This window comes from Chiloscyllium plagiosum, unplaced genomic scaffold, assembly GCF_037043375.1.
Source record: "Chiloscyllium plagiosum isolate Xiang-an unplaced genomic scaffold, Cpla_swu_hap1 HiC_scaffold_2, whole genome shotgun sequence".
In the NCBI taxonomy this organism is placed as follows: Eukaryota; Metazoa; Chordata; class Chondrichthyes; order Orectolobiformes; family Hemiscylliidae; genus Chiloscyllium; species Chiloscyllium plagiosum.
This window is the reverse complement of record NW_028270140.1, coordinates 29154457-29173305: the sequence shown is the minus strand read 5'-3', so window position 1 is coordinate 29173305 and position 18849 is coordinate 29154457. Positions and strand designations below refer to the sequence as shown.

The following is an 18849-nucleotide window of genomic DNA, read 5'->3' as shown; positions in this document are numbered from 1 at the left end:
TTCCTTCCTAACCCGCAGTTCAGCCCTCATTCCCACACCCGCACAAACCCAATGCTCCTCCTTCGGGTGGGTACTGAAGGTGACGAACCCGCGAACAGCCTAATTCAAAACATCGCCAGCCGGCCGCACGACCAACTGAAGCTGGGAGATCGGAGCTAGGGGCGGGAAAACGGCCTGCGGGGGCGGAGCTTATGTGCGCAACGTCGGGGGCGGGGCCTGGTGCGACGTTACGTCGGTTCCCCAAGCGAGGGGTTGGGGGCGGGGCCTGGCCGTTGCTGGGAGATGGAATGGCGCACGCGGCCTGGCGGTTGCTCTTGCGCTCAGACTCCGGGGACTAACTGAGTTTGGGGATGGCGAGTGGGCAGAGGCCTCCATCGTCGGCTCGTCCGATGAGTAAAGGAGGCCTCGGGAGGCCTCCGATGACTGCAGCCCGTGTTCCTCCCACAGCGCACCGTCTCGGTACCGGGGTAGGTCTCTTAATCAGCACCTTGCGGGGCAATTACTCCCGGAGAGCAACACTACCATTCTCCAAATCATTCTTCCGATCACCCTCCATCATCACCCTCCACGCTTGCCCCTCACGTCGGTCACTCCCGTCACTGTCCCTTCAATCACCCTCAATGATCCTCCCCTTCAATCACCTTCCCCAAACAGCCCTCCATCATTCATTCTCCTCCTGTCCCATCACCATCACTCTCTTCCCCCTAGCAATATTACCTTATTTTTTTTGTGTGGGATATGGGCGTTGCTGGCAGGCCAGCATTTACAGCGTTGTCCGTCTCTCGTCGCCCTTGAGCTCCCTTTTTGAACTGCCCTAGTTCACTTACTGTGGGTTGACCCACATAGGCATTGGGGAGGAAATTCCAGGACCCAGTGACGGTGAAGGAAAGGAGATATGTTTCGAAGTCAGGATTATGAGTGGCTTTTTTACGTAGAATCCCTCCAGTGTGGAAACAGGCCATTTGTCCCAACAAGTCCCCACTGACCTATTCCCCGACCCCAATTACTCTGCATTTCCCCTGACTGATACACCTAACCTACACATCCCTCAACTCAACAGGCAATTTGGCATGGCCAGTTCACCTAACCTGCACATCTTTGGACTGTGGGAGGAAACCGGAGCACCCAGAAGAAACCCACACTGACACAGGGAGAATGTGCAAACTCCATTCGCCTGAGTCTGGAATTGAACCCAGGTCCCTGGCACTGTGAGGCTTGGAGGGGAACTTGAAAGTGGTAGTGTTCCCATATATCTGCTGCCCTTGTCCTGCTAGATAGAAATGATCATGGGTTTAGAAAGTGCCGTCCATGGATCTTTGGTGATTCTTTTCCCCCAACACTTTCATCTTGACCCCTATCACCAGTACAGCCCCCCCCCACAACCATCCCCTTCAGCATCCTGCCCATGTTGATTGACCCCACTGAGCACCTTCCTGTTGCCCTCCTGGTCCAAAGCCCTCTCACTGCTAACAGCATACAAATCACACTCTTCCCTCTCCAATCTGCATCCTCACTATGCTGCTGTCACCTGGAGTTCAACAAGGCAATTCACCAACAAGGATGGACAAAAAATGTCAGCCCAACCAGTAACATCCACATCCCATGAATGCATTAAAGAATTTGTCTACATCCATAAGCCACTCATACCATCCTCAAAGCGCCCAACACCTTGAATGCTCTCAACTACCTGCAGAACCAATAGTACCCACCTATCCCTTCTATCTCATCCTGTCCAGTCCCTAATTCTTCTGCTATCTTTGTCTTCTACTTTCTCTCCTCCCCCGCCCCCTGCCCCCAACATCTCCCCACCATTGTCCACCCAATATTTCTACCACTAGTACCCCCATTATGTCCATTGCCAGCCCTCCTACTCACCTCTACTCCCAACACATTTCCATTTCCTATTTCTCCAGAACTCATGCTCCCCTTTCATCGTGTTCTCTTGCACTCCATATTTCCCCCGACACTGCATCCCTTGAGTATCCTGTTGCTGCTCTTTTACTCTTTCTCCCTACCCCTCCAACTCTACCCAGGTTTGTTTACACGTGTGGAAAATTGAAAGTTGGAGATAAAACAAAGAGGAATGCCTAATTGAAACTGCTTATAACATATTAATGTTCTATTTCTTTCTAGTTATCTCCTGGAACAGCAAGGCCTGGAACTCGTGGTGGCCCTGTAATGGCTGGAGGTGTGTTATCTTCTCAGATTAAAGTTGCAGATCGCCCTGTAACTCAACAGGGTTTGAGTGGAATGAAAACTGGAATGAAAGGTACGTGCAAGTTGTTCCCTGTCATTTTTAAAATAATCTATAAAGCTAATCATTTATATCTCAGGAAAATAGATGTTGCTGGTAAATTAAGATCAACAGAGATAAATCAGAGTACATTTTAATGGGAAGAATGGGAAGATCAGTTGTACTTGGATGATGGAAGTCTAGGTTGAGTGGAGGAATAAAAGAACCTCTTCATTTAAATATATCAATCACTAAAAGTTATACACTCATAAATGCAAAGTTCTGTGAATATTGCAAATTTGAAATTAAAGCGAAGTGTTGGGGGCAACACTGGCAGATCGCAAAATAGTGTTCAAGTTTCAAGTGTAATCTGACTATTTGAAATATAACATCTGACAGGGCAGAGTTTGATATTGTAATTTCTAATGGTTAGGTTGATGCCTGGTGGTCCATCTTGTTTCATTTCTATAAAATGTTTTGGTGGTTTGATTCAACTGAGTAGCTTGCAAAACCAGTTCAGGGGGAGTTGTTTAAAACTAGACCACATTGTTGTGTCTCTGGCTTCTCACGTGGGATAGAACAGGTAAAGACAATGGGTTTCCTTCCCTGAAGAACATTAATGAATAAGAGTTTTGAAATGACAATTCGCAACAATTGCATCGTCATCATTAGACTCTGATCTCAGTTTTCTTAAAAGCACATTTCACCATTTCCCTGATAAATGTTTTTAAAATTGTAAAATATTTTGATAAAGTGGATTCAGAGAGAATGGACCAAATCTCCTGATACGTAATGATCCCTTTATCCAACTCAGCTGAATGTTATGCAGTTACCTTTGATTTTATGGCACTTTTTTTTCCAACATAGAGCTCAACAAGTGCAAGCATCCTCACAGGGAGTTGCACAGAGAATCTTTAAAGAAGCTTCAGCCTTAGCTGGAGTGGCACCTTGCTCAATGGTTAGCACTGCTGCCTCACAATGCCAGGGACCCAGGTTCAATTCCAGCCTTGGGCGACTGTCTGTGTGGAATTTGTACAATCTCCCCATGTCTTCGTGGGTGGCCACCGGGTGCTCCAGTTTCCTCCCAAATTCCAAAGATGTGCACTTTAGGTGGATTGGCCATGCTAAAATTGTCCATCATGCCCAGGGGTGTGCAGGTTGTGTGAATTAGCCATGGGAAATAGAGATAGGGTGGGGAGGGGTGAGTTTGAGTGGGATGCTCTTCAGAGAGTGGGTGTGGACTTGTTGGGCTGAATGGCCTGTTTCCATGTTGTGGTTCTATTCTGTGGACCTCTGCAACGAAAGACTAGCTGTTGCCATATTCTGATGTATTATAGTTTAAATGCCCAAAGACTCTTTGATGAGTTACGGAGAGAAGTTGAGGTGGCAGGATGGGTTAATAGAAGGATTGAGTTGATGGGAGTGGTGGACAGTGGTTGGCTATAGAGGAATATTATTTGGAGCATCGGGCTCTGTGGGAAGGGGTGGATAGGTGTGTTAGAGCTGATTGTAATCCTTCTAACATTACCTTGGTAATTACCTCAGTGGTCATACTGAAGTCATAATAATGGAATCAGACCTTACAGATAATGCGGTTGAAACTTTATTGCTGGAACAGCACAGCAGGTCAGGCAGCATCCAGGGAACAGGAGATTCGACGTTTCGGGCACAGGCCCTTCCTCAGGAATCCTGAGGAAGGCCTGTGCCCGAAACGTCGAATCTCCTGTTCCCTGGATGCTGCCTGACCTGCTGTGCTGTTCCAGCAATAAAGTTTCAACTTTGATCTCCAGCATCTGCAGACCTCACTTTCTCCTTACAGATAATGCCCCAGACACCACCATCACTGTCCCTGGATATGTCAGCAGTGGTGGTTGCACTGTGGTATACAGTCCGGAGGGAGTTGCTCTGAGAGTCCTCAACATTGACTTTGGATCCCATGAAGTCTCATAGCTTCAGCTTAAACATGGATAAGGAAACCTGCCGCATACTCCCTCGGCTGATGAATCAATACTCTTCCGTATCAAATAACAGTTGGAGGAAGCACTGAGGGTGGCATGGACACAAAATATATTCTGGGTGGGGATTTCAATGAGCACCGCCAAGAGTGGCTCAACAGCTGCACTACTGATCAAGCTGGTCAGGCCGTAAAGGACGTAGCTACTAGACTGGATTTTGCAGCAGGTCGTGAGGGAGCCAACAAGAAGGATAAAACATACTTGGCCTCATCCTTGCCAGTCTGCCAACTACTGATGCATCTGACCATGACAATATCAGAGTTGAGAGTGTGGTGCTGGAAAAGCACAGCAGATCAGGCAGCATCCAAGGAGCAGGAGAATCAACATTGCGGGCATAAGCCTTTCATCAGGATCTGATTCGGGCTTAATGCCCAAAATGTTGATTCTCCTGCTCCTCGAATGCTGCCTGATGTGCTTTTCCAGCACCACACTTTTGATTTTGATCTCCAGCATCTGCAGTCCACACTTTCTCCCATGACAACATCATAGAGTGTCCACTGCGCAGTCCTAATGGAAATAAAGTTCTATCTCCATAGTAAGAATACCTACCATTAATATCTGTGGCATTATCACTGTACTAAATAGGACAGTTTTTGAACAGATCTAGCAACTGAAGACTGGCCGTCCAGGAGGTCTTTGGGCTATCAACAGCAGCAGAATTGTACTCCAGCACAATCTGCAATCTCTACCATTGCTATGAAGCCAAGGGATCAACACTGTTTCAATGGATAGTGCACAAGAACATGGCAGGAGTAGTACCAGGCATACCTAAAAATGAGGTGTCAACCAGGTGAAGCTACCAGCATGACTACTTGCATGCAAAACAACATAAGGAACAAGTGATAGACATAGCTAAACGATTACATCGAAGTTCTGCAGTCCTCCCACATCTAATCGTGAATGATGATGAACAACTAAACAATTCACTGGAGGAGGAAGCTCCACAAATAGCACCATCCTCAATTATGGAAGAGCACAGCATACCAATGCAAAATATAAGGTTGAAGAATTTGCAGCAATCTTCAGCCAGAAGTGGCAAGTGGTCCATTTTTGCCTTCTCCAGTGGTCCCAAGCATCACAGATAGCTGTCTTCAGCAAATTCGATTCATTGCAGTGATATCAGGATACTGCAAAGTTAGTGGGCTCTGACAACATTGCAGCATTAGTACTGAAGACTTGCGCTCCAAAACTTGCTCCTCCCCTAGCCATGCTCTTCCAGTATAGTTACAATGCTGGCATCTATCTGACAATGTGGAAAATTGCCCAGATATGTCCTGCATACAATCCAACCTAGTCCAGTACCACCCCAACAGTATGCTCTTAATGATCAGTAAAGTGATGGAAGGTATCATCAACTGTGCTATCAAGCAGCACCTGCTCAGCAATAATAACCTGCTCACTGACATCTAGTTTGGTTTCTACCAGGGCCACTCAGCTCATACCTTCATTATAGCTTTGATTCAAACATGGATAAAAGAGCTTGTTTTCAGAGGTGAGGTGAGAGTGAGCCCTTGACTGAGTGTAGTATCAAGGAATCCAAGCAAAACTGGAATCAATGGATAAACTCTCTGCTGGTTGGCATCATACCTGCATATGGGAAGATCATTGTAGCTGTTCACGATCAGTAATCTGAGCTCCAGGACACTTCTGCAGGACTAGTGTCCTAGGCCTTCATCTGCTTTATCAACGGACATCCCTCCATCTTAAGGTCAGAAGTGGGGATGTTCATCGATTAATGCACAATGTTCACCATTCGTGACTCCGCAGATAGTGAAGCAGGCCATGTTCAAATGCAACAAGATCTGGACAATATCCAAGCTTGGGCTGACAAGTGGCAAGTAACTTTCATGCCTTTTGAATGCTGAAGACAATCTAACCACCATCACTGTATACCCCACTGACAGCATCAGAGGGGTTACAATTGACTAAACTCAATTGGACTCACCATATAAACAAGGTGACTACAGGACCAAAGGCTAAGATTATTGCGACAAGTAACTCATTTCCTGAACCCAAAACTTGGCCATCATTCTCAAGACACAAATCAGGAATTTGATGGAATACTCCCCACTTGTCTGGATGAGCACGGCTCCAACAACACTCAAGAAGCTTGACACCATCCAGAACAAAGCAGCCCACTTAATTGGCACCATCTCCACAAGCAGTCACTCCTTCCACCACCTAACATAGTACATACTGCTGCTTCTATCTACAAGATGTACTGCAGAAATTCACTAAAGGTCCAAACCCATGACCCAAAATTTCCATCTAGAAGGACAAAGACAGCAATTATGTGGGAACAACATCATCTGCAAGGTCCCTTCGAAGCCACTCACTATCCTGACTTGGAAACATAACGCAATTTCTTCAGTTTTGCTGGGTCAAATTTTTGCATTATGGATACAGCATGTGGACTGCTCACCATCATCCTCTCAAGGGCAACTAAGGATGGGCAACTAGCAAGCCAGCAACATCCATATCCCAATAGTGAATTTTTTAAAAATTGCTATGACTAAATAGGTGGGTTTGTTTTCCTTGGAGCGGAGGAGGCTGACAAGCAGATTTGATTTCAGGTATACAAAATTATGAGAGGAATACATCAAGTAGGTCATGAACTTTTCTTCCCCATGGCAGATATGTCTAAGACCAGCAGGCATAAGTTTAAGGTGAGGAGCAAATGATTAGGTGGAGAGCTGAGGAAAACCAAAATCGTCCAGAGCATGATAGAAATATGGAGCGTACTGCTTGAGAGTGTGGTGTACTCTTGCAACATTTAAGAAGCATCTGGATGTGTACTTAAAATGTTAGGGCATAGTGGGCTTTGGACCAAGTATAGGTAAATGTGATGATTCTCAAGACACAAATCAGGAATTTGATGGAATACTCCCCACTTGTCTGGATGAGCACGGCTCCAACAACACTCAAGAAGCTTGACACCATCCAGAACAGTGTGATGATTTACATCACACTGCAAATTTTTGCTATAAATTCTGTGTTATGATCGAGCCCTCCACAATCACCTGATGAAGGAGCGCCTCTCCGAAAGCTAGTGTGCTTCCAATTAAACCTGTTGGACTATAACCTGGTGTTGTGTGATTTTTAACTAGGTAAATGTGATTAGTGTAGTTTGCTGTTATCAGTTAGCATAGATATAGTGGGCCGAAGGGCTTGTTTCTACGCTGTATGACCCTGTGACTCTATAACTCTATTTACAGGACCTCATCGTCAGATACTTGATAAATCCTACTTTCTTGGATTGCTCAGGTGAGTAGCTTAATATTTTTGATGAATACAAGAAGTCTGTTATTAACTCTGTGGAATTGGATTTGTTTTGATCTTTAAACATCGCATTTTACCCATCACGGACCACTCGTTTACACCTGTTGCTATCGCTGCTTTGCTATTTAAATTTTTATAAATGTCTTTGCACTTTCAAGCTCCCATTACTGGACTTGTATCTTCTTTCCATTGTCCCCAGCTTGTCCAAAACCCTCCTATTTGTATTATAGCTTGTTCCTAATTCTTCAACACAGCACTTGCTCTCATCCTTGCTGGCCTTCACTGGCTTTCCCTGCATTCAATTTAAATCCTCAACCTTGTCTTTTAAGTTCTTTCAAAGTTGTAACCACCCCCGTAACCTGTACTAAACTAGCTTTTTGTCTAATTCCAGAGCTCCCTTTCAAAATTCCTTCACTTTCCCAATGGTGGTAGAGTTATAATGCCTTTGCTTTCAGCAACTTTTTTCCCTGAAACCTTTCAGTTCCTTGTCCACCTTTTGAAAACCTTCTCCACACCCATGTTTTCAACCATGTTGTCTATCCTCGTCCTAATCTTCCATAGACTCGTAAATGATTACAATAGAGATGGAGGTCATTTGGGCCATCGTGTTCATGGTGGACATCAAAGATCTGACTACATTACTCCCATTTTTCAGGTTTTGGCCCATAACCCTAGAGGCCCTGGCAATGCAAGTGAATATCTGTATGTTGCTTAAAGGTTCTATGAGTTTCTGATGCACCTATCCTTTCAAACAGAGTGTTCTGGACTTACATCATGCTCTGAATGAAAAGAACGTATCCTGTACTCTCTTGTTAGCCTTCTGCCTCTTATCTTAAAGATATCTTAAAGACCCTTCTGCTAATAGTAGAAGTGTCCGATCTGTGCCCATCACGATCTTCTAAAGTTCTACCATGAACCCTCTTGAACTTTCACTATTCCAAGCAAATCAACACAAGCCTATCCAATCTTTCGTCATTGCTCAGACTGTCCTGCCCAGATAGCATCCTGGTAAATCCCCTTTGCACTATCTCTAGTGCAATCACATGTTCCTAGTTACAGGGAAATGGGATATACCTGATTTTGCCTTTCTTTGGACTATGTTTACTAATGATATGGTTTCTGTTTTATTGTGTAAATCATTCCTGCAATGTTTTTGTACAGAGCCAAAATAAATGAACTTACAACAGAAGTCAGCAAGCTACAAAAAGAAATTGATACATTTAATCAAGAAAATTCTGTTTATCTATCGTATGAAAAGAGGTAAGTACCTAGTTTGTGCATATGTGCAAATTCTATGCACAGTAAATGAAATACTGGTATTTATTGTTAACTATATTTCATGTTTTACAACAGGGCTGAAGCTTTGGCCGTGGAAATAAAAGATCTGCAGGGGCAACTAGCAGACTACAATATGGTGGGTATAATTGCTAAGTTGACTTTACGCGTGGATACATAGTGTTGACAAATAACTAACGTATTCGGTCTGCAATGGCATCATAATCATTTTAACTGAATAGCAAAAATACAGCACAATAAATACAAAAAAAAGTTTTCTTTAATGTTCTATAGCTAAAGTGTAAACTGCTTTTTGTTCAGTGGCAATATTCACTTCTGGGACAAACTCCATTCTTAGCTTGTATAATTAAGCCCAACTCTTCAGTGCAACGGTGAGGCAATACTGTATTGTCACAGGTGCCAATAGGTAGAGTGTCCTATTTGAGTTCTCCAGTGAATGTGAAATATCTTAGTGCATTATTTGAGGAGGAGAAAGAAATTCCCTTAGTTTCTTGGCTATTTCTTCAGCCATCTTTATTGAACAAGAAATAATCAAGTTATTACAGTTAGTTAGTAACATTTTGTTATCCATGTTTCTCTACATCAAAATGTTTAAAAAGCTTCATTGGTTTTGAAGCACTTTGATATACTAATCATACAAAAGGCTGCATTGTTGTCTTTAACTTTATTTCTTTAATAGTTCTTAACTTTATCTTGTTCTCTGCCTTTAGTTGGTAGATAAGCTGAATACCAATACTGACATGGAAGAAGTTATGAATGACTATAACATAGTAAGTCTTGTTGTTTTCAACAAAATAAATAAAATGCTCCTTTTCCATATATCTTCAGATTTCTTTCTATCATTTGCTTGTTCTGCCATAAAACATTTCATGCGAAGTAAATCCAGCTTTCTGAATTGAATATTTATGTTTTTTCATATTCTTATTAGCAATTGTAATGAGTTTTTGATTATTGTATTTAAAAAAAGATGTTTAACTGGGAATCTTAATTTTGAATTTTATTATTTGGTCTGCTGTCTTTTTCTGCTTGACCTCTCATCATGCATTTTTATAACGGGTAGATTATAATAAATAAGAGCAAATATAGGCCATTTAACATTCAATAAGATCATGGTTGATCTCTCCAGGTCGCAACTCCTGTTTTGTGTTCCTCTTTTACCTCAATTCCTTGATGTACATCCATTAACATCCTCTTTAAATAATTTCAGTGATCTAGCCTCCACCAGTCTCTGAGATAAAGAATTCCAGACATTCAATGCCCTTTGAAAGAAGAAATTCCTCTGAATCGCAATTTTAAAAGAGTTTTCCCTTATTCTTTATCTATGTCCCCGGTTCAACATTTCCTGACGAGTAAATACATCTTCTCACCATCTATCCTACCAAAACCCCCCAGAATATTGTATATTTCAATACAATCACCCCTCGTTTTCCTAAACTTTAATGAATAAAGAACAAACTTGTTTAACGATTTTTGATAATTCAACCTCTTCAAGTCATGAATCAGTCTAATGAATCTCCTTTGAACTATTTCCAATGTCAGTATGTCCTCACTTAAACACAGGAACCAAAAATGTTCACACTGCTCCAACTATGGTCTCACCCTATACAGTTATAAGATGGCTTTCAATTTTTAAACTCTAACCACCAGAAAAAAAATCTAAATTCCATTTGCCACCTTTTAGTCAAATTGATATTGTCTTTGAACTCTCTGGGACTTAGTCTTTTGCTATCTTTTTCTTGAAATTCTAGTTTTATAACCAACATGGCACCAGAGAATGGCGATTTTGTACACTTTTCACTGTACTCATGTACATGAGGAACCTCAATTATCTGAATAACAATTATCTGAAAATTGGATTATCCGAAGGAGATCTCGAGTTCCGACAGAAACATTACATCAAAGACGTGTGTCCAACACTGACCGTGTCTTTTGTTTGCAGTGATTAAAAGTGCTGCCGAGAACAGTCCTGGACTGATTGGAGTGCAGGCACTGTCTCTAAATGACTGCCCTCCCACCCTCTCTCTCTCTCTCTCTCTCTCTCTCTCTCTCTCTCTCTCTCTCTCTCTCTCTCTCTCTCTCTCTCTCTCTGTTCCCACACTTATTCAGGAGTTCTCCACAGAGGTGTACCCTAAACCCCCCGCTTCCCCAGATAATCTGTCTAACGTTCTCCTGTACAGGGCAAAGGTGGAACCTGTCAAAAAGTTGCAGTAAAAAGTTGTGTGTGGCAAAAAAAGGCAGCAGCAGTAGCGGTCTTGTTGGTGTCCAGTCTGGCTGCCCTGAAGAGGGGGCAGGGTGCGGTGTTGGGACGGACGGGGGCGCGGCTTGGGTGATCGGGGGCAGTATTGGACAGGGTTGGGGGGCAGGAGGGGAGGAGGTGTTGTATGGGGTTTGGAGGGCGGGCAGTGGGTGGTGTTGCGGGGGTGTGAAGTTGGATGGGGTTTCGGGGGCGGGTGGTAAGGCGATGACAGACAGGATTGGGGATGGGCGGTGTTGGGAGCAGGCTAAGGCTTGCGCTTGCTGTACTGCTGCTAGTGTCCTGAACAGGGAGTAGACTTAATAGAAAACTCCGAGCCCCAGAGGAAAGGCATTGAATCGATTAACCGAATAATCAATTATCTGAACGAAATAGTGCCCGCTCATCTCGTTCGGATAATCGAGGTTCCCCTGTATTCCAATACTTGAGTACATGCGTCAATAAAATCTAATTCTAATGACATGCTGCACCTCCACACTAACATTGTGTATCGTGCAGAAGAATATCCGGATCCCTCTGCACTGCACTTTCCTTTTGGAGTCAATCTTCATGCGTACATTAGTGTGCCTTTTGATTCTTCCTGCCATTGTACATAGCCTCATATATTCACACACTAAACTTCATCTGCAAAATTTTTACTCATTCAATGAACCTAAGTGTATCCCCTTGCAAATCCCTTATGACCTCCTCGCACCATGCCGTCGCACCTGTTTTTATATCATTAGCATATTTGGATACATTATTCTCTGCCCCCTCCTCCAAAACATTAATATACATAATAAATAATTGAACCCCAAGACTGATCCTTGTGGCACTCTACCAATTATGTTTTGCCAACCTGAAAATGCCCACTAATTCCGACTCTGCCTTTTGTGTGTAACCAATCCTCAGTTCATATATTAGCCCTAATACTGTGAGCTCCTATCTTGCTAAATATCTCTAATGTGGCACCTTATCAAGTGCCTTTTGGAAATCCAAATGCACTAAGTTTATTGACCATTGTTTCCTCTAGTGGGCCTCTGAGGCCTGTGTGCAGCAGCAACTTCTAGAACAGTAAGTCAGTACCACAATTGGCATGCTAATGCAGATCACTGTGCACAGAGTCTAGGAGTGGCTGCCGTGCAGCTTAGAGGGAAGGTTACTGCTTCCCCTTTATCAACTCTGCTTATAATATCGTCAAAATACTTTGGAAATTTTGGGCGACATGGTTTTCCTTTCTCAAAAGCAAGTTGACTCTAATTGATTACATTAAGCTTCTCTAAATGCTTTGCTATTTCTTCCTTTATAATGGACTCTAGCATTTTCCCAATTGCGCTACAGACGTTAGGCTAGCCGGTCTGTAGATCCTGCTTTTTGTCTTCCTCCCTTTTTAAACAGGGGCATCAGGTTAGTTATTTTCCAATCTGTTGGAACTCTCCAAGAATCCAATGAGTTCTGGAAGACTTCAACCAATGCCCCACTATCTCTGTGGCCACTTAGATTAAAACACTTGGAGCAGGCCATCATGTCCTGGCTGCCTTCAGACCTGTTTTTGTGCTAAATACTTTGCCCCCATGATAGAGAATGGGTACATGGTGTTACTTTCCTTCCTTTGTCACCTTGCTTATCTGATGTCTTGGCGATGTTTATATTGCCGTCCACCATGAAGAATGAGAAAACTATTGATGTAAATTATTAGCCACTTCCCTGCTCCTCATCATCAAATCCCTAGTCGCATCCTCCAAGAATCCCCCAAAAAATTCAATTTAGCTGCTTCTCTTGATTTTTATATACGCATAGAAGCTCTTGCTGTTTGTTTTTATATTTCATCCCAAATTGCTTTCATAATTCATTTTCTCTGTTTCGTCATTCTCTACTGGTTTTCAAAATAAAAGAAGTCCCCATCCTCAGGCCTATCAATAGTTTACAGTGCTTTTAATGCCCTAGTTTTTTGATACTCTCCTTAACAACGTTTATTAGCCATGGGTAGTTCATCCTTTTATCAAGTCATTGTTTTTGACCAGAATAAAGTTTTGCTGAACTGAAATATCTGTTTGAACACCACATCTATTTTCTGAGTCACTTAAATTGTCCTTATTTGTTGACACTACTGGTTTGAGGCTTTAGTTCCTCTCTGTCAAAATGAAGTCGAATTTCTACAATGTTTTGCTGGCTAAACCCTTTAGCGTCTTTAACTATGAAATCTCTTAATAATCTTGCCTCATTACATGTAGCTACATCTAAAATAGCCTTTTCCCAAGCTCGAGTTTGCGAAGTACTGCTCTAAGAAACAATATCTGATGCACTCTACAAATTCATCTTCCATGCTGCCCATGCCCATCTGATTGGTTCAGTCAATATGCAGATTAAAATCACCCATGACAATTGTACTGCTCTCCTTGCATACCTCCATTATTTCATGATTTATACTTTGTCTTACAGTGAGGCAATTTCCACCCAAATTGATTCTACATCATGATCTATTGTACATGTATCACTACTCACTGTCCCACTGTTATTCTCCTTCATTAATAAGACCACCCTAACTCCTTTTTCTTTTTGCCTATTTTTCTGGAATGTCAGCTATTTTTGAATGTTGATCTCCCAGAGTTCGTTACTGTGCAACCATGCTTCCACAGCAGCAGTCAAGTCTTATTCACTTTTTTCTACTTGTGCTGTCAACGCATCTTGTTAGAACTACTGCATGCATTCATACAAGGTCTTGAAGTTTGACTTTTTGCCATTATTACATAGTCTGGTTCTACTGCAGTCTTTTGTTTATATTTTCTGTTCCTTCCTATCTCATTTTGATTATCATTGCCTCTTCACTACCCTGCACCTCTGCTTTTTCACTTCATTTTGCTGTTTTAAATTTTCCTTCAGTTGAGTCCAGTCTCTCACTAAAACCCTATCCGAACCTAGTTGTACAAATTGCCTGATCACCCGTCACAGCATGTATCAATTGAAGCCAATGTCAATAGAACAGCTCTCTCTTTCCCTAGAACTAGTACCAGTGCCCCATGATCTAAAACCCATTTCTCTCACATCAATCATTGACCTCTAATACCTCTGTAATCTCATTTACCCTACTGCAATTTGGAATTGGTTGAATATTGTTTTTGTGGTTCTGCATTTTAGTTTAGCCCCAAGCTACTTGTTATCCCCCAGCAGAGCCTTTTTCCTAGTCTTACCTGTATCATTGCTACATCCATGGACCATGACAACTGGATCCTTTCTGTCCTGCTCCAGGTTCTTCTCCAGCCCAGAAGAGATGTCATGAACCTTGGAACTTCCTGCAGTATGTGCCCCAATCCACACCTAGAGCGAGAAGTCCGTACCTATTGGACAAGGGCACATGCTGAAGCTCCTCCAAAGCTACGCTTTGGATCCCAGTGCCTCACCATCAACCTTCCTGTCCATAACCAAATCAAATTTGATGTCATTAATCTATGCCCTGAAATAGCATCTAAGTAACTCCCCCCTCTCCCTGATGCATCACAGTGACTGCAGCTCTTCACATTTGAGCCAAAGTTTCCTAAGCAGCTTTGGAACGCTAACATTGTCAACTTGAATCACAACGGCCACCAACTCCCACATGCTACAGTTGGAAAATATTGCATGTTAATTAACTTAATTAATTTGAATGTTAATTATTTTAAATGTGGATTTACTAACTTCAGTTATGATATCATCTCCTAATTTTTAAACCATTTATCCAAACAAAAGAGATACAAAGGAAAGACCCACCAATCTCTTCACTTACTCTGTCACCAACTTTAGAATTTGGATTCATGATGCTCAACATGTCTGCACTTGCTTCTCCGGGATCATACTGTTTTTATGACTTTGCCTCAATCTCTCTCTACAACCTTTTTTAGTTCAATGGCTCTTTCATCCAGCAGTACTTGAACTGTGCCCTGTAGTCTAAGTCCTCTCTTTTTGCTTAGTCTCACTGCTAAACTTTGTCACCTCAGTCCTGCTATTTTTCTTGTTCCCTAAACTGATTTGCTGCTTCTCTCTGCTGTAAAGCTGTTTCAATAAACATCTTCTAGTCAGTCAGGCAAACATCTGTACAAATGATAAACACACAAGATGGTTTGTAATAATCATTCCTTAATTATTTAAGTGGAGCTACTTGGAATTATACATTCTGTCATTAGATTTAAATATTTATGTTATAGATAATATTGTAATAAAACTGAAAACTGTCATACTGTTGTTGATTGCTCTTAATGAACAAGCAATAATATTGTATTTTAGCTCAAAGCACAGAACGATCGAGAAGCACAGAGTATGGATGTAATTTTCACAGAGCGACGAGAGTAAGTAATAATACCTTGTTCAGAATATTGAGTACACGAGAACCAGGTATGATTCTTCAAGCCTGTTCTGCCATTTTATGCATCTCAAATTTGAATTGTAATAATATTTACAACAGTTTGAGGAAATTTTCATATCTTGTGAAGTGTATTTCCTGATATCACTCTTAAATGACTTAGGTCTAAATCACTTTATCAACATTTTTTGAGCAGTGAAAATACCTTCATAGCTATTTACCTGATTTAGAAGGGAGCATTACTGTGTGATGAGATACTGAGTAAATTATGTTTATATTCTTTGGCATTTAGAAGAATGAGGGTGATCCCCTTGAAACCTACAAGATTCTGAAGGGGCCTTACAGGGTTGTAACTGAGGTTGTTTCCCATATTTGGGAAATCTATTACATGTGGGTACAGTCTCAGGATAAAAGGCTAAATAGTTAGAATGGAGATGAGATATTTAACTGAAATTAATGTGAATGTTTGGAATTCTCTACCCCTGAAGGTTATGAATAAATCTGAGGGTTGTGGATGGTGCATCATGGAACATATTGAAGCCAAAGATAGATTTTCAGTCTGTCAGGATAATGGCAAAGATTGGGAATGGAAAGTGGCCAAATATTATTCAAGATTGCATTAAATGGCACGGCAAGCTCTGTAGGTCTTTGTCTATTCGTGCGGTTGGCTCAGTAGGGTCTTTGTCTATTCGTGCTGCTATTTCTTTTGTTAAACATCTTAAACTTAAATCATGTTTATGCAAACTGTCCTTAGTTTAATTTTTTAAGTATCAGTACCAACTGCTGAACTTGTTAGACCCTACACCAAGGCCAAATCCATCTTTCCTGAGGTTCAGTTGCATCAGTAGATGCTGGTAACGAGCACAGGTAGATAAGACTCTTAAAAATAATTAACGGAGTCTTTGGTTTTGTATTTGAATATATAGAGTTAATGCTGAACTCGTAGAAACATCAACTTTGACAACTTCTTAAAAAAATTTTTCCAGTTCTGTAACAGCAAATTGTTCATTATCAGTATATTCTCTTATCAACCATATCAGCTTTCTTTCAAGCATATTGTGTTTTGGAACTTTGGATTCTAATGTGTAATTTGAGTGCACATATTGGAGATTTTTCCTCCTCTTGACACAAAATAAATCTATGTTGTTGAAAATGCAGTGTAATATTTTTTCAAGTAAGCAAGCTCTAAGTATGGTAGCTTTTGTCTGTGTTACTGATGTGTGACTGATTTAATTTATTGCATATCCTGCACAGTCAGCTAAATCAGATAGCCTTCCTGGAACAAGTCTACACCATTTACGTATTTATTGCTCACAACTGGTGAATCCTATAGAATCTATATATCCATCTTCAATATATCCGTCATCATCAGAAACATTGTGAGGAATGGACTTTGCTTCAGTTTGTTGTTCATTGCTTTTAGCTTCTTTTGATGTCTGTGGGACATTATAAGTTGTCTCTGGAGATGTATTTTCCAAATAAAAATCTGGTTCTTCCTGCAGTCGATGATGATGATAGGCAAAGAAGCAATTGTACCATTTGATGAATTTTGCAAAGAGGATGAGTATCGAAGATATACCAATTGATGTTGCCATAACACCAACCACTAATTTCCAGGATTTCCCAAATTTGGATTGATCTAAAAAATAAAGAAAAGAGTAGTATATCCAAACGTTAAGTACTATTGCTCTGTTATCTTTTTGTAAGGAATCATTCACTTACATGCTAGATATAAATTGATTTTAATCTAGTAAATATATTTAATATTTCTATTTGTACATGTTTAATTTAAAAAAAAACTTATCTTTCAATGCAGCATGTCAGTCATTGCTTAATTTGGCAAATTCTAAGTAATTGTTGCTCAACTCCGAATTACAAACATGGCAACAGGAGTATGCCCCTCAGCGGTTAAAGCAACTCTATATTCCTGCACACCCGCAATAATCATTCATGCCCTTGAAAATCAAAATTCTATCTATTTTGCCTTAAAAATATTTAAAGATTCTACATCTGCTCTCTTTTGAGAACAAGAATTCCACAAATTCTCAACCTTTTGAGAGAAAATGTTTCCAGCTCCTTATTTTTAAACCATCACCCTCCCACAAGAGAAAACACCCTTTCCTCATCCATCCAGTCAAGTTTCCTCAGGATTTTGTATGTATTAGCACGAAAGATGCTTGAACTTATAAACTAGAATCAATTTCTTCATTGTACAACAAATTTTGGATAAACCCACATATAAGATGTATTTCTACATAAACCGTTTGTACAAAAAGCAAATTTCTTTGGGGTGATTTGAATTTTGTCAAAATATCTTCAGGTACACAAAAAAATCCAAAAAGCTCCAAAATCCGAAATTTTTCCGTTGAGTGTGGAGCGTCATTTTTGCGTGCAAACAGGTGACCGAATTCCACACCTACTCAAACCTCGCCACTCAGATGTGATGTGACAGCGTGGCCCAGCACTGGCAGGCGTCAGTTGTGTCTCAGCGCTTGTACTATTCACGCGTGCACCTGCTGTTAAGTAATTTTTTTTATTTCACTGTGGAAATGTCATTTATTCCGAAATCCGAAAAATTCTGAACTCTGAAAAACAACTGACCCCGAGGATTTTGGATAAAGGATTGTCTCCCTGTACCTGTAAATTTGGCTCATTTTAAAAATCCTTTAAATGACTTGAAGTAAAGGTGATTTTTTTAATCATCAGATGTATTGGCATAGGTTAAATTTTTCATAATACTTGGTAGATGGGCAGCAATTTAGAAAAAGCCATGAATTGGCCCACATTGTGGCTGGGAGCAGAGACTTGGGAAGTTAGTAATCAAGTGTTAAGGGCAGGTCTTTAATGGAAGGGCTCTAAGGAATGTTGTCAAACAGAGAAACCAAGGGGTGCAAGTACATAGTTCCTTGAATGTGGCATCAAAGGTAGATATGGTGGTGAGGAAGGTATTTAGCATGCTTACCTTCATCAGTTAGAGTGCTGAGTACAGGAGTTGGGATGCCATGTTACAGCTGTATAAGTCATTGGTAAGGCTGCATTTGGAGTACTGTGTACAGTTCTGGTTGTCCTGCTGTGGGAAGGATGTTATTAAACTGTAAAGAGTGCAAAAAAGACTTACAGGGTTGCTAAAAGACTGGAAGTTTTGAGTTATAAGGAGAGGCTGGTTAGGGTGGGGCTTTTTATCCCTGGAGTGTAGGAGCTGAGGGGTGATTTTATAGAGGTTAACAAAATCATGAGAGGCATGGGTAAGGTAAATGCCACTGTCTTTTCCCCAGGGTGGGGGAGTCCAAAACTAGAGAGCATAGGTTTAAAGTAAGAGGGGAATGATTTAAAAGCGATCTAAGGGACAACGTTTTTCTCCCAAGGGATAGTACATATATGGAACAAACTGTCAGAGAAAGTGGTAGAGGTGAGTACAATAACAACATTTAAAAGGAATTTGGACAAGTAAATGGAT

At 41.3% G+C, this 18849-nt stretch overlaps 2 protein-coding genes across 5 annotated transcripts in view; one reads left to right on the top strand and one right to left on the bottom strand.

Annotated features, from left to right (window-relative positions):
• Nucleotides 1-289: 289 nt before the first annotated feature.
• The window catches only part of ift74 (intraflagellar transport 74), a 126617-nt gene continuing 108057 nt past the window's right edge, over nucleotides 290-18849 (top strand). The window contains exons 1-7 of the mRNA XM_043717238.2: nucleotides 290-467; nucleotides 2134-2269; nucleotides 7464-7512; nucleotides 8689-8787; nucleotides 8881-8941; nucleotides 9534-9593; nucleotides 15317-15378. Of these exons, the coding sequence (XP_043573173.1) occupies nucleotides 351-467; nucleotides 2134-2269; nucleotides 7464-7512; nucleotides 8689-8787; nucleotides 8881-8941; nucleotides 9534-9593; nucleotides 15317-15378 (584 nt within the window). The 5' untranslated portion in view covers nucleotides 290-350. The remainder of the gene's footprint in view (nucleotides 468-2133; nucleotides 2270-7463; nucleotides 7513-8688; nucleotides 8788-8880; nucleotides 8942-9533; nucleotides 9594-15316; nucleotides 15379-18849) is intronic.
• Nucleotides 16683-18849, bottom strand: part of LOC122563480 (leucine-rich repeat-containing protein 19-like) — a 28805-nt gene continuing 26638 nt past the window's right edge. For all 4 annotated transcript variants that reach the window (XM_043717260.2, XM_043717268.2, XM_043717251.2 and 1 more), the window contains one exon: nucleotides 16683-17031. In XM_043717260.2, the coding sequence (XP_043573195.2) occupies nucleotides 16697-17031 (335 nt within the window). In that variant the 3' untranslated portion in view covers nucleotides 16683-16696. The remainder of the gene's footprint in view (nucleotides 17032-18849) is intronic.